Source organism: Lepidochelys kempii, chromosome 17, assembly GCF_965140285.1.
Source record: "Lepidochelys kempii isolate rLepKem1 chromosome 17, rLepKem1.hap1, whole genome shotgun sequence".
In the NCBI taxonomy this organism is placed as follows: domain Eukaryota; kingdom Metazoa; phylum Chordata; order Testudines; family Cheloniidae; genus Lepidochelys; species Lepidochelys kempii.
In genome coordinates this window covers 21,697,358-21,710,459 of record NC_136396.1, presented here as the reverse complement: position 1 = coordinate 21,710,459, position 13,102 = coordinate 21,697,358, and the positions used below count along the sequence as shown (strand labels likewise).

General features: G+C 54.5%; 2 protein-coding genes across 2 annotated transcripts; both read right to left on the bottom strand.

Moving 5' to 3' along the window:
- Positions 1 to 1,485: 1,485 nt before the first annotated feature.
- LOC140899788 (C-C motif chemokine 5) lies at positions 1,486 to 4,384 on the bottom strand. Its single transcript, XM_073315856.1, has 3 exons — positions 4,312 to 4,384; positions 2,958 to 3,075; positions 1,486 to 1,597 (listed from the first exon to the last, which is right to left on the bottom strand). The coding sequence occupies exons 1-3, from the start codon at positions 4,382 to 4,384 to the stop codon at positions 1,486 to 1,488; spliced, it is 303 nt and encodes a 100-aa protein (XP_073171957.1).
- Positions 4,385 to 10,472: 6,088 nt separating this feature from the next.
- LOC140899853 (C-C motif chemokine 13) lies at positions 10,473 to 12,686 on the bottom strand. Its single transcript, XM_078849294.1, has 3 exons — positions 12,537 to 12,686; positions 11,543 to 11,655; positions 10,473 to 10,578 (listed from the first exon to the last, which is right to left on the bottom strand). The coding sequence occupies exons 1-3, from the start codon at positions 12,684 to 12,686 to the stop codon at positions 10,473 to 10,475; spliced, it is 369 nt and encodes a 122-aa protein (XP_078705420.1).
- Positions 12,687 to 13,102: the final 416 nt, after the last annotated feature.

The following is a 13,102-nucleotide window of genomic DNA, read 5'->3' as shown; positions in this document are numbered from 1 at the left end:
GAGAAAACCAAAGGCAGTTTCAAAAGTTATGGACTCTTAGCCATAGAGAGCAGGTCCAGCTCCCACTAGAGTCAGTGGAAAGAGCCGTCAACGTCACTGGGAGGTGGACCAGGTGCTTAAACAGTAAGACCCCAGTAGCTGCAATCGCATTTGCAGCTTCTAGTGGCACCCAACAGTCCAGACAGCCTCCCACCCCACCACGTGTCTGTTACCGGCAGTGTCTTGTCAGCCTGGGACAGGGACAAGCTACCAGGGAATTCGTATCCAAGAACTTTCCTTCTCCTAAGTCCTTCACAAACAGGGAAACCCAGGAACTCCAGGCCGGAGGGCCCATCAGCTTCCCATCCATTAGATCCACACCTTGGAGCAGAGACTGAGGCGGACTCAGAGCAAACAGATCAAGCAAAGCTGGGGGGAGGCCCAGCTTCTTTTCTGAACCCCAGTGGGGATCTGGGCCTTGGTTATCAGAACAGAAAGGCTAGTGCAGCGGGTTCCCCACCTTCTCCACACTGCAACCCCTTCCCATCTAGCTGAGATCCTGCTCCCCACAGCAATACGGAAAGGGTAGGCTGGGGTAGTGCCCTGGCATTTGTTCTGGTGTGGTGCCCCCCAGGCTGAGAATGTCGGGCTACTGCATTTAACCCCCTGGCATGCCTTATCCTCTGCCAGGTACCAAGGGCAGGGGACAGCAGGTAAATCAGTAAAGGAACCCCTGAGCTCGGACACCAGCCTGACTCTGGTCTCCCTCACTCTGGCACCCAGGGGAAGGGAGCTGCCCAGTGCCTGGTGGGAGCAAGATCGGAGTCAGCCCTGTGGTCACTGCCATCCCAGTGCTGGCACCAATGAGCTACTAACTAGGGCTGCAGCCAATCTGGCCAGGGGACCAAGCACACCAGTCCTGCCTGGGCCACTGCCCTGCCTCCTGGGAGCAGCAGCCAGAGCTCTGCCTTGCCCCCCTTGCCTCTCAAGAGCCAAAGGGGTTTTTTGGGGGGAGAGGGGAGCAGCCTGCACCATTCGCACAAGAGGGAAGGGGGAAGGATGGAGCAGAACAAGCCCAGAAGCCCAGAGTGGCCCTGTCCCCTCTTCCCCACGCCCGTCCTGTGAGCAAGGATCAGTCCACTCCCTGATTCCCCCCTCCACTGCATCCCACAGCACCCTTGGTTCTCCATAGTGACACCATGGTGACAAGGCCCATCCTTGTTCAGAAATGGGAGGACATTTCCTACTCACATCAGTGACAGCACTGGGACATGTTAGAAACCACTGGATTTTATTGTGTCTGCAGAACGTGACAGTGGCTTTGGCCAGCTGCCCCATCACATGCTTGGGGGGGAAAGGACACAAAAGGGGTGGAGGGAATGGAAGGGTTTTTTCACATAAATTAACAGGACTAGAAAAATAAATTAGCAAAACGTTACACTGGTACATCAGTGCATATAAATAACATGGCGTGTTAAACTGAGATCGTGCCCAGCTGCTGCTGTCTCAGACCCGCAGGCCAAGTTTCTTTAAGGAGTTTTTCTGGTTTTCTTTGTACGTCTTGAACCATTCCGCACTGGGATCGACACAGACTTCCTTCCCCCTTCGCAACACCACACTGTGAAAGGAAAGAGAAAGGGCCATGAGGCAGGTTCCCTTAGGAATGGGGCAGAGACGCACACAGACTCTGATCACGGCTCACGTGGCTAGGGGCCAGGGCAGTGACTGGGAGAGCGCTGGGAACGAAGGCACTTGTCCCTGAAACGGTCTGGTTCCGGAGTGAAATCGGTTCTCTTGAACGCAGGAGGCTGACAGAGTTGCTGGTCCCAGGCATGGTGCTGTGAGGCTGCTGCTGTGGGCACCTCCCCCAGCTTTGACAACACACCTCAATCCGGACCTGCAACATCTTATGCTACTGCAATCTGTGCCCCCCTCCCCTACACACGCAGACCGGTCAATACACCATGATCTTGGCCTGCAGCACTCCCAACTACTCCAGCACAGCCCCCTCCGGCTTTGTCAATGCACTATTGTCCTAGGCTGAGGTATCCCCTGCCAGTCCAATTCTGAGCTCCCACACGACTCAGTGCACTTCAGTTCTAAGATCAGTGCCGCTGACCTTCAGCCAAGACGCCCTGATCCTGATGGGCAGGCGTCCAGAGCTGGGGCAAACGCAGAGCTATTTGAGAGCGTCTCTCACTACAGCATCTGAACTGATTGTGCCAGGCAGAGACATTTGCTAACAGTGACACCTACCCTTCCTCTAACTTTTCAGTTAAGCTATTGCTCCTTTCTAATGTCCTTTTCTAGAGGAATCTCATCAGTTCACACTGACTATGAGACCCCGTTGCTATCTGCTAATGTGCAACAAAATTGTCAGTTCACACACACAATATAAAGAGCAAGGATAGCTCATCTCATGGTGCGCTTTGCTCCTTTATGTTTACAGTGTCAGTCAGTTTTGATCCCCAGTAACTCTTCAGGGAGTAACAGATGATTTACCCCAGTGTATTTAGGGCTGGGCTGCATAGAAAGTTGCAGCAGTTGGCATGATTTAGGGAAACCAGTGCAAGTATTTGTGGATGCTCCCACTAAAGGGTCGTGTTGCGGGTTGATTAGGAACAGATGTTGATGGAAACTAAAATAAGCAAGGCCACTGGCATCTGTTTAACAAAACTGGTTTTTAAATCAGACCTTTAATGAAATGGGTGGAACTTTCCATGTAGACCAGCCTTAGTAATGAAATCCTAGCATAGAAGCTACGATTAACCCCTTGCTGCAAGGGGGTATATCCGAGAGCTCGTTCTGCGTGCGACTCATCCGGTGACGGATTAGCAAACCTGGAATTGAATGGGGCACAACATGAGCAGCTCTCGGAAAGGACTTTTCTGGGGCGTTTACTGAAATAGATGGAGTTACAGACACAAAAAGCAAAGAAAAGCACCAAGCCCGTGCGTCTGCCACCCTGTGAAACTTACATCACGGCCTGGCGGGAGCATCTACGGTCTGTGGGTCTGTCACTCTGGATCAGTTTTGGAGCGATCGGTTTTCTGACAAAATTGTTTGCATAACAGCAGGTGTTGAGTTTCCTATCAACTGGAAAGAAGAAAGGAAGATGAGTGAGTTCTCATATGCCGGATAATAATGAAGAACTGGATAGTCAGGATTAATCATGTGTAATAGTGACTGTGCTGGAAAGCGGCCAAACCTCTCTCTGGGGGTCAGGAGGGAGTTATTTGATGTTCCCATTGACACCCCCCAGATCGGGTTCATTGCTGTTTTGCATGGGAGGGTTTCTGCCTTTCACTGGCACCAAAATATTGCAATTATAATATTCCCAGCTCTGCCACTGAGTCACTCTTGATCTCATTGTTTAGCTGTTTGCCTCTCTGTGTCTCACTTTCCCCACTGGTAGCATGGGGACAAGGATGTTAAGACCCCTGCTCGGAGGCGTGGGCAATGGTTTGCAAGGGTTAATTAATTTATGTTGATTGTAGCAACCTGCATGGAACTTGGAGGGAGAAGCACCATTTGCAGAAGGCGGCAGGAAGCCAGTCTGCGTGCACATGGCTTGAATGCTCCTGGCAGTTGCAGGATCTCTGTGATTAGTTCTCTCAATACAGAACCAGCTTAGTTTCAGAAACAGGGAGTCCTCTCATGTTGCCCAGGATATTAGGAAACACTATTTCACTAGGAGGGTGGAGAAGCCCGGGAATGGGTTCCCTAGGGAGGTGGTGGAATCTCCATCTTGAGAGGTTTATAAGGCCCGGCTTGACAAAGCCCTGGCTGGGATGATTTAGTTGGGGTTGGTCCTGCTTTGAGCAGGGGGTTGGACTAGATGACCTCCTGAGGTCCCTTCCCGCCCTAGTCTTCTATGATTCTAGATTCAGATTCAGTTGTGCCTAAAGGCCCCGAAAGAGATGGGGGCCCCATTGTGCTGGGCGCTGCACAGAGCCATGGGCTCTGCTCTTGTCATCTAAACAGACAAGACAAAAGGAGGATCGCTAGCTCCATTTCCCAGACGGGGAATGAAGCCATGGCGAGACGAAGGCTGAGGCTTTCAGAACTGCCCTGGGGATTTCAGTGCCTATTTTCCATCCTTTTAATGGGAACGAGCTGTTCAGACTCCTAAGACATCCCAGCCTCAGTGACTCGGCTCTGTCACACAGAGTCCATGGCAGAGGTGGGGCTAGACCCAGTTCTACCAAAGCTCAGCCCAGTCCCTCACCTGTGAGACCACCCTTCCTCTGCACTATGGGTAGCTTTCCTTCCAGATCACCTTATCTAGGCTGGGGTCTCTAGGAGAAAGAACGGGGCTGACCCTCTACTTACAGCTGAATGAGTGGGCTTCCATCCAGAGAGCGGCAAAGAGCAGTGTTACGAGGGCTAAGGAGGTGACCTTCATTTCCAGGTGGGGTGTCTCAACTCCGGCTCCAGCAGCAGGCAGATCTGGCAGGTTGGGGTGGCCGACCTCTGTATTTTAAAGCCCTCAGCAGGGATTCCCATGATGGTGCTGGAATGTCCACGGAGGTGGGGAATAGCTTGAGATGAATACTTATTCTATTCGTTCATTATCATCTATTAATACCTGTCTCCCCTTTTCCATCCCACGCTCCTGTGGCCAGGGGAGACAGAACAGCAGTGTCACTGGAAAGTCTCTTGCTGATTTACAGATAAGGAGCCAGCCCTACGCATGCTCACGGGGGAGGATAGAGAGGGGCAGGCAGAGGGTTCTAGGTTTAAATTTAGTCATTTGCAAACCACACAGGATGAGACTCGATTCCCTGCCCGTGTGTTTGCTGAAGGCCTGTGACACCGGCCAGCATGCCTTAGAAATGATGCATAATTCAGCCCATTTTGTTTAGATGGCAGGGGCGCGAAGATATATTGCAGGACAGCTGTCTACGTACGGCCATAGAAACCTGAGCACCTCACGGTCACGAACCAATTTCATCTTCAGCCCCCTGGGAGGCAGGGAAGTCTCAGCCCCATAGTACACTGGGGCAGGGGTAGATTAAGTGACTTGCCAAGGATTACTGTAGCAGAGCCTGAAACTGAGCCCAGGTCTCCTCAGTCCACACCCTGTTGTAGCCCACCGAGAGAGGGGATTGAACCAGGAACCTGTTCCACTACACTCATAGGTCTCTGTGACTCACTCTCCTGGCCTGAAACCCCACAGTGGTGGAAGGACCAGCTTCATTTCCCTGTTATGCAGCCAGGATGCCGGAGGAGGAGAAAGCCGCACCCCCTTGGGAGGGTTATACAGTCACAATATTTTTGGGGTGCAGGTTAAGTATGGATGTCCAGGAGCAAAATCCTGCTGTCGTTGCATGGTGTAAATGCAGTGAAGTGCCATGGATTCCAATGGAGAGACTTCAGATTTACACCCATGTGTCAGCAAGCAGAATCCGGCCACTAAATACCTAGCTGCACACACAGATCCGCTAGGTAGCCATCAAAATGGCCTCCAGTGAATGAGATTCCTGGGTACACCAGACAGACAAGCATGACACGTGCATCGTGAGGCAGTGGGCACCACTTTAAGCATTTGGAAATCAGACAGGCCGTTAACCGGTTTGGCTGAATTTTCCCATGCCGGTTGTCTGCCTCAGGCTGAATTTGATTGGCAAGTCTCCATCGTTTTCAGTAACAAGGTTTGAGCAAACGGAGTGTCTTGCCCAGCTGATGAAATTCTAACAACTGCCAGTGATTTCTCAAGAGGGTTGTAACTGAGCTAACCGGGGCAGATTTTCACAAAAGGCACCTCTCTCTGTCCCCAGGGCACCCCCCAGCCGAACGCCATCCCCCGCTCTGAGCCCCATCGCTTCGCCAGGGACCAGTGACTGACAAATGGTTGTGTTTTCCTAACCTTCTTGTCAGAACTGGCTGGAATTGTTTTAAATGAAACTCTCCAGAAACAATCAGCCTGAGGCAGACCCTGGCCTGGGAAATTTAAGCAAATGAAAACATGGCCTTCGAATGAAAAGTGGCGGGCAACCTTAACGCTAGGCAGCATTTCCAGCTCTGCCTAGATCAGTCAGATCCAGGGTTCTGGCCCAGCCTGGGTTGGCTCTAGGGGCCACATTCCCCCAGCTCAGGGCTCTTTAGCCTGGCTGTGGGGACACCGCATGTGTTTGCCTTTCCGTCGGAGGCAGGTCGGTCCCTGTCGGGGAATCTGGCTCCCAGGGAAACGCTGGGGCAGGGTGATACTGGTGCTGAGCCCTGCCCGGAGTCTGGTGGAGACTAGGAGGTGCCGAGGCACTGAGCACTGTCCCGGGATAACAGGCTTCTGCGCAGATAGAAAAGCTGAGCCCCTGCCTCACCCCTCCCTAGCCCTGGGCCCGGTGTGGCTGTCTCCCTTTCCAGCACCGCAGCAGGGCTCGGCTCAGATCTCCTGGCACCATGGACAGGGGTTCTCAGTGCAGTGATGCTGGGCTGGGAACGGGAGGGGGACGGGCTGCAGCCTCCTCCTTGGACATAATCCGCCTGCACCCAGAGGAGGGAACCCCACCAGCATCTGCCAGCAAGGACTGCCCTCTCCCAGGGCACGCGGGCATCCACAGGGCACATCCACCAAGCAGCAAGACCCACTGCAGTGAGTCTCAGAGCCCGGGTCAGCTGAGTCGGGCTCACGCTGCAGGGCTAAACATAGCCGTGCAGGGCGCAGGCCGGAGCCCAGGCTCTGAGACCCAGCAAGGGGGGAGCACGGTGAGTGTGTTTGTAGGGGAGTGTAGCGAGAGTACAGAGGGTGTGTATACAGTACCGTGTGTGTGTGTATAGCACACTGTGTGTAGGGGTGTGTGTACAGCACAATGCGTGTGTGTGTGTGGAGTGGGTGTGCATGTGTACAGCACAGTGTGTGTGTTTGTAGGTGGGTGTGTTCAGCACCAGTGTGTGTGTTTGTGGGTGTAGACTGTGTGTGTGTGTGTGTAAAGTTCAGTGTGTGTGTTTGTGGGTGTGAGTACAGCACAGAGTGTGTGGTTGTAGGTGTGTGTGTTCAGCACAGTGTGTGTGTTTGTGGGTGTGGGTGTAGAGTATGTGTGTGTGTGTGTAAAGTTCAGTGTGTGTGTTTGTGGGTGTAGACTGTGTGTGTGTGTGTGTAAAGTTCAGTGTGTGTGTTTGTGGGTGTGAGTACAGCACAGAGTGTGTGGTTGTAGGTGTGTGTGTTCAGCACAGTGTGTGTGTTTGTGGGTGTGGGTGTAGAGTATGTGTGTGTGTAAAGTTCAGTGTGTGTGTTTGTGGCTGTGGCTGTGAGTACAGCACAGTGTGTGTGTTTGTGGGTGTGGGTGTAGAGTATGTGTGTGTGTGTGTGTAGAGTATGTGTGTGTGTGTGTAAAGTTCAGTGTGTGTGTTTGTGGGTGTAGCTGTGAGTACAGCACAGAGTGTGTGGTTGTGGGTGTGGGTGTAGAGTATGTGTGTGTGTGTGTAGAGTATGTGTGTGTGTGTGTGTAAAGTTCAGTGTGTGTGTTTGTGGCTGTGGCTGTGAGTACAGCACAGTGTGTGTGTTTGTGGGTGTGGGTGTAGAGTATGTGTGTGTGTGTGTAGAGTATGTGTGTGTGTGTGTGTAAAGTTCAGTGTGTGTGTTTGTGGGTGTAGCTGTGAGTACAGCACAGAGTGTGTGGTTGTAGGTGTGTGTGTACAGCACAGTGGGTGTGTTTGTGGGTGTGTGTAGAGTGTGTGCGTTCAGCACGGTGTGTATATTTATAGGTGTGGGTGTTCAACACAGTGTGTGTACAGCACAGAGTGTGTGGTTGTAGATGTGTGTGTACAGCACAGTGGGTGTGTTTGTGGGTGTGTGTATGTGGTGTTTAGATGCTGCTTGTAATTATTAGAGCTGGGAGCTCTGGCTGTTGGGAGTCTGAAAGGACAGGAAACAGGAAGGAGGGGGAGAAGTTGAGGAGGGGAGTGAGAGCTACCGAGGGTGCAGCAGCTTGGTAAAGAAGTTTCCACTTTAAGAGTAAAGGCCTGTTGAAGTTTGTTAGTACCTTGCCTGGTTGTAACAACAGTGTAGCGTGTGTGTGTTCAGCACAGTGTGTGTGTTTGTGGGTGTGTATCCCACACTCGCACACAGAGCAGTACCTTACACACTGTGCAGGCCCACTGGTTTCAGTGGATACGCCTGGCGGAAGGGACAGCTCAGGGAGGGTGGAAGACCCTCTGCTCTCAGAGCGAGACAAAGCCTGGGGTGAAGAGGCCAGTGGAGGAGAACATTGGCTGTTATGATCATTTGTAGCCCAGTGACACCTAGAGACCCCCCCGGAGCAGCACCCCATTGCACACCGAGACCCTGGATAGGTGTTTAGCTCTTGATAGTATGCGATCACTGTCCCAGCCCTGGTCAAGCGCCCCCTTCTGGACACTCACCAGGCGGCTGTGTTTGCGTCCCAACACTGGACGCGGGTGCTTTGGGCATGTTGAGTTTGAGCACAGGCCAGAACCTGCCTCTGGCTTTGGGTCTCGAGACACGTTCCCAGGGTGCCGATCCTCCATCTAGCACCCTCTTCTGAGCGCTGGGACTTTGCAGCCCAGCTGCTCAGGCCCTGAGACTCATGCCAGCTCCCCCAGCAGCCTCGACAAACCCCTCCCAGAGCTCCATCCCGCAGGCACTCTGGAGTACAGTTAACCCCTGCAGGGACACCCCACAGTTGAAGCAGGCAGAGACCTTGCATGGGGTTTCTAACACAATCACACTTTACTTTAGACAGCCCAAGACATGTACAGATCTAGGCAAAATACAAAACACCAGTGTTTGGATCCCCACCTCCCATTCCTCATCACTCAGAGCATTCTTCTGGATTTGAATCCGTGTCCTCTTGGGGGTCCCGGTCCATCCTGGGACTCCACTTCTCCAGGTCAGGCTTCTCTCCCGAACCTCACTGACCTCTCCAGTCAGCTTCCTCTAGCCTCCTCTCAAAGTCAAACAGTTCCCTCTCCCTCCAAAAGCCTGTCGCTTTGTTCCTCTCCCAGTCCCATCATGGGCCCCTCTGAGATTTTACATACTAGTTCCCCCTTCTGGGGACCAACCCCCATCCCTGCAGACAAACTTGGGCCAGCTGGTTCCCCTAGGCTTCAGCCGTGCCACCACACTTCCATTTAACAGGGAGCTATCAGTGCAAATGACTCTCCATTGTCCCTGGTCTGGGAGGGAGGTGACAGATGGCTGGCTCCATAGCCACTGGCCCATTCAGTGCCACAGCGATTTCACAAAACCCACCGGACTCATCAGATCCCCCAAAGTAGCACAAACACTTAATTGACTTCATAGTTTATATATTTGTATATTTCGATACATAGAAGAGGAAGCCAACAACAGTATTCCCAGGCCTTTCCGGAATCAAATGCCCACGTACGCACCCCTATGCTCACACGCAGGTACCCATTAAACTCGAAGTATTGTGTTTGACATTTCTTAGCCCAGAAGGATAATCCAAAGTCAGGGGACGTGGGAGCTGCACAGGAAGCGTTGTTTAGCTAACAGCGTCTGGCCGGGTGTCTCCCTCATTGGCTTGGCGGGGACTTGTTTGTCTGAGTCTGCACAGGATGGGGAAACACAGCTGCTCCCCGTTCCTTCTACTCGGCTGGATGCCATCACCTGCTGTCTACATCACTGCTCAGGGCTGGGCAGGGTCACCTATGGCGCTTTGCAGACTAGGTGGGACACAGCTCTGGAGAAGAGCCTCAAAGGGGGCGGCTCGTCCCCGGGGAGAAGGACAAGTATGCCAGGACATGGCTCTGGAGAAGAGCCTCAAAGGGGGTGGCTCGTCCCCGGGGGGAAGGACAAGCATGCCGGGACATGGCTCTGTGGGGAGCTCATGGGAGTTTCTGTTCTCCTGGCTCTGCAGCAGGAGAGGAACTGCCTGTGCCCCTTGTGCCAGCCATAACAGACACAGGTCTTTGGGGTCCTGAACTCCTGCCTGCGGGGATGGGCCCTTCCTGTGCTGGTGGCTACTGAGGAAACTGGGAGGTTGTCCCAGCTCCCTGGAAGGAACTCTCCTACTGGGCCATGGGGTGGTGGACAGCCTGGTCTAACCAGGCTACACAGGGATCAATCTGGGCCTGCAGGGTAGGGCTGGGAATTTCAAAGATGCTGAGGGATCTGGGCACCCCGTTTTCCATGAGAACAGAACATCTGCTCCCCTAGACAGCTTTGCAAAGTCCCCCAAGGAGGTGACCCCGCTGTGGTACAGACACACACCCCGTGGGGACCTCGTGGGAAAAGGTGCACTCGGGGGGCTGCTAAACCCACTGGATCCCAGCAAAGCTGCCAGCAACATCAGACACCTCTTCCCGTGTCTGGAGCCTCCCCTGAGATGGGCTGTGTCAAAGAGCCGGGAGCAGCTTCCCTGGAGTGCCAGATCCTGCTCCAGGGAAGGACAAAAGAAGCAGGTTTCTGTTAAAGGCTCAAAAGTCAAGCTAGCAAGAGAAGTTTGCAGCTATGTGTGTGGGTTATAGAGCTGGGGGCTGGTCTCCAGGATTCTCCCCTCACAGCTTGTCTAGTTGGGGACAGACAGGGAATGCGGCTGGAAGAACCCCTGGTATTTCTGCACCCACCGCTTGTCAGGGTTGGCACAGATCTCTTTGCCTATTCGAGTCTTGAATCTGCAGGAGGAGGAGAAAGAGCTGGGTTAGCAAGGGGCTGTGTCGAGACTGGTCACTGTTAGAATGACGGTGGCACCAATTTTCAGAAGGGCTCCGCAGGTGAGATTTTCAAAGGTGCCTTGGGGCTAAATCAATGGGAGCTGGGGTCCCGCTCCATATGGCTTTGAAACGCTCACCCAGCCCCCACAGCTGGGGCCAGATTGGCCAAAGAGCTCAGCGTGTTGGGTGCACATTGCCTGCTGAGCTCACCCGAAAACCCATCCCCAGCTGTGGTGACCTGGCCCAAGCCTGGGTTTTATACCTGAGCCTGACAGCAATGGGGTGGCTCCTGATTTACACCTCGGGGCATGAGAGCAGGGTCAGGCCCTGGCATAGATGCAGGAATGTCCGGAGTGGGAATCCATTTCCCCATGGCTGTTTGCAGCCGTCTCTGGACTCAGCCGTGTTGAAGGTGTCTCTGGGAGCAGAGTGCCTGGTGCCAAGGGCCTTTAACTGCTCTAAGAGCCACAGCCAGGCTTCTGCGGGGTCCTCATGGGCTGCCTCACAGAAAGCCAGGACCTGGATTCTAAGCACCCCAAATGTCTCCCTCTGCCCCAGAGAAGGCAGCAGGGCTGGGTGTCCATTCAGGGACTGAGAGCTGGCACTGCCATGGGGCTGGGCTAAATCCGAGTGCAGGGCAGAGGTGGCTGGGGGCATCCCAGGGAGCAGCAGGAAAGGCCGGGAACGTTCGGCCACAGGGAGTGCCAGCATTTGCAAAAAGCCCTCGTCTGTGCAGCTTTATCATCTGGCTCCGGGGCTAGCTCAAGGTATCGACCCCTCCCCTGGTGCACCCCACCTTAATCCCCTCCTCTCTCCCCCCAGCCCTCACTGTCACCCTCTCCTCCTCCTTCTGGCCAGCTGGCCTCTCTCAGTCCCCTCCCGCACGTCTCTCATCCCCAGGAGCCCTGTGCGTGGGGATATTCACACCACGGCTGGGTAGGAGCACTCGGGGCTGGTGAGGTACCAGCCAAGGATGTTGCCTTTCTTGATCCTGCTTGTCTGGAACGTGAAGCAGCACTTGTCCGGCACGCCAGGGGCCTTGAAGGGGGCAGAAAGCAGCCCAGATGAGGGTGAAGTTGGTTAGATGGGACCCCATATCCCCTCTCTGGGCCTCCCCAGCCCTGGAGCAGGGGGTGGGGGATGGGCGAGAATCCCCAAGAGTTCCCTCACTGAGGGTCCCTCCTGGGGGCAGCTCCCTGAGGACGGAGGGCCGTGCTGCCACTGGCTGGAGCGACCCCTCTGTAGTTCCTGTCCCGTGCCCTGTGGGCTGGGACCAAAGATCCGAGTCACCATTCACTGACGTAAATCCGGACTAGCCCCAGCAAAGCCAGTGGAGCGGGCTGGGGTCAGCGGGATCCGAATGAGACCCCAGAATAACTTGCACCACTGCTCACGTCGTCCCTGGATTTGGCCTAGAGCATCCGCGCGAGCTGTTCCTGCCTGGCTGGCTAGTTGTGGCCCTAGGCCACGGTAGCTTGGGTCCGATTCTCCCCTCACTCAGCTCGCCCCCAGATAACCCTGCTGAGTTAGCACGTTCCCAGCCATGTAAATCAGCGCCTGTCCTATTGACCCCAGCGGCCAGAAGAAGTTTGCCCTAGTGAGCACTGTGGCGGGCTCTGCTCTGCCTCAGCCACACGCCTGCCAGCTCGGCTCTCCTGGCGGGGTCCTTGCTCTGGGGCAGCTGTCAGCAGCTCCTGCATTTGCAGAGTCCAGGCAGAGTCTGCAGCTCAGGGCAGTTCGTCCCCATCAAATGAGCCTGTTTGAACTGGAGTCCCCAAGAGGGACCCACCTCCCCACTGTGTCACAGAGTCACTCTACGTGTGCAGGGTACAGAGCGTGGGACCATCTGGCGAGGGGCAGTCTGGGACCCCTGTGTCCTGCCCCCCATATCCCAGCCATGCCCTGACACCTCTCCCCACCTTGACCCTGCACTGAGATCCCGTGGTGCTCCCAGAACCAGGTCCCGTCTCCCCATGCAGAGGACACCGGTACTCACTCTGAGCCAGGCTCTGGCAGCAGAAGGAAGCCAGCAGGAGAAGCGCGCAGACAAGCCCGGCTGCCTTTGCCATGGTGAGATGGAGGACGGTCCTGCTGGGGCTGGTGAGCAGGATTCAGCTCCAGAGGACCCCTCTGGCTGGATCTGCCTCCCTGGGCAGCTTTTATCGGGGTGGTCTGCTGTGGGCGGATAGGAAGGGATCTGGCTTCAGCTGCATGCGTGGACGGGGAGGAACCAGCCAATATCCATTTCTCAGTCCACAGAGAAATGCGGATTTTCTTTCTGTCCCAAATAATCCCAGTGAGGAAGTGATATGTTCCCTCTGCTTTTAGTGCTGGAGACCCTCCAAACTGTCCCACAGCCAGGAGCTCGCCTTGTTATTGTCAGCTTAAACTGTAACCGCAAACCTTATCCTCTGCCTGAGCTTCGCTGTTCCTAGGGTTTCTCCCTGCAGGCCCCCTCTGCCCCTTCCCCTAGCCTCATGCTATT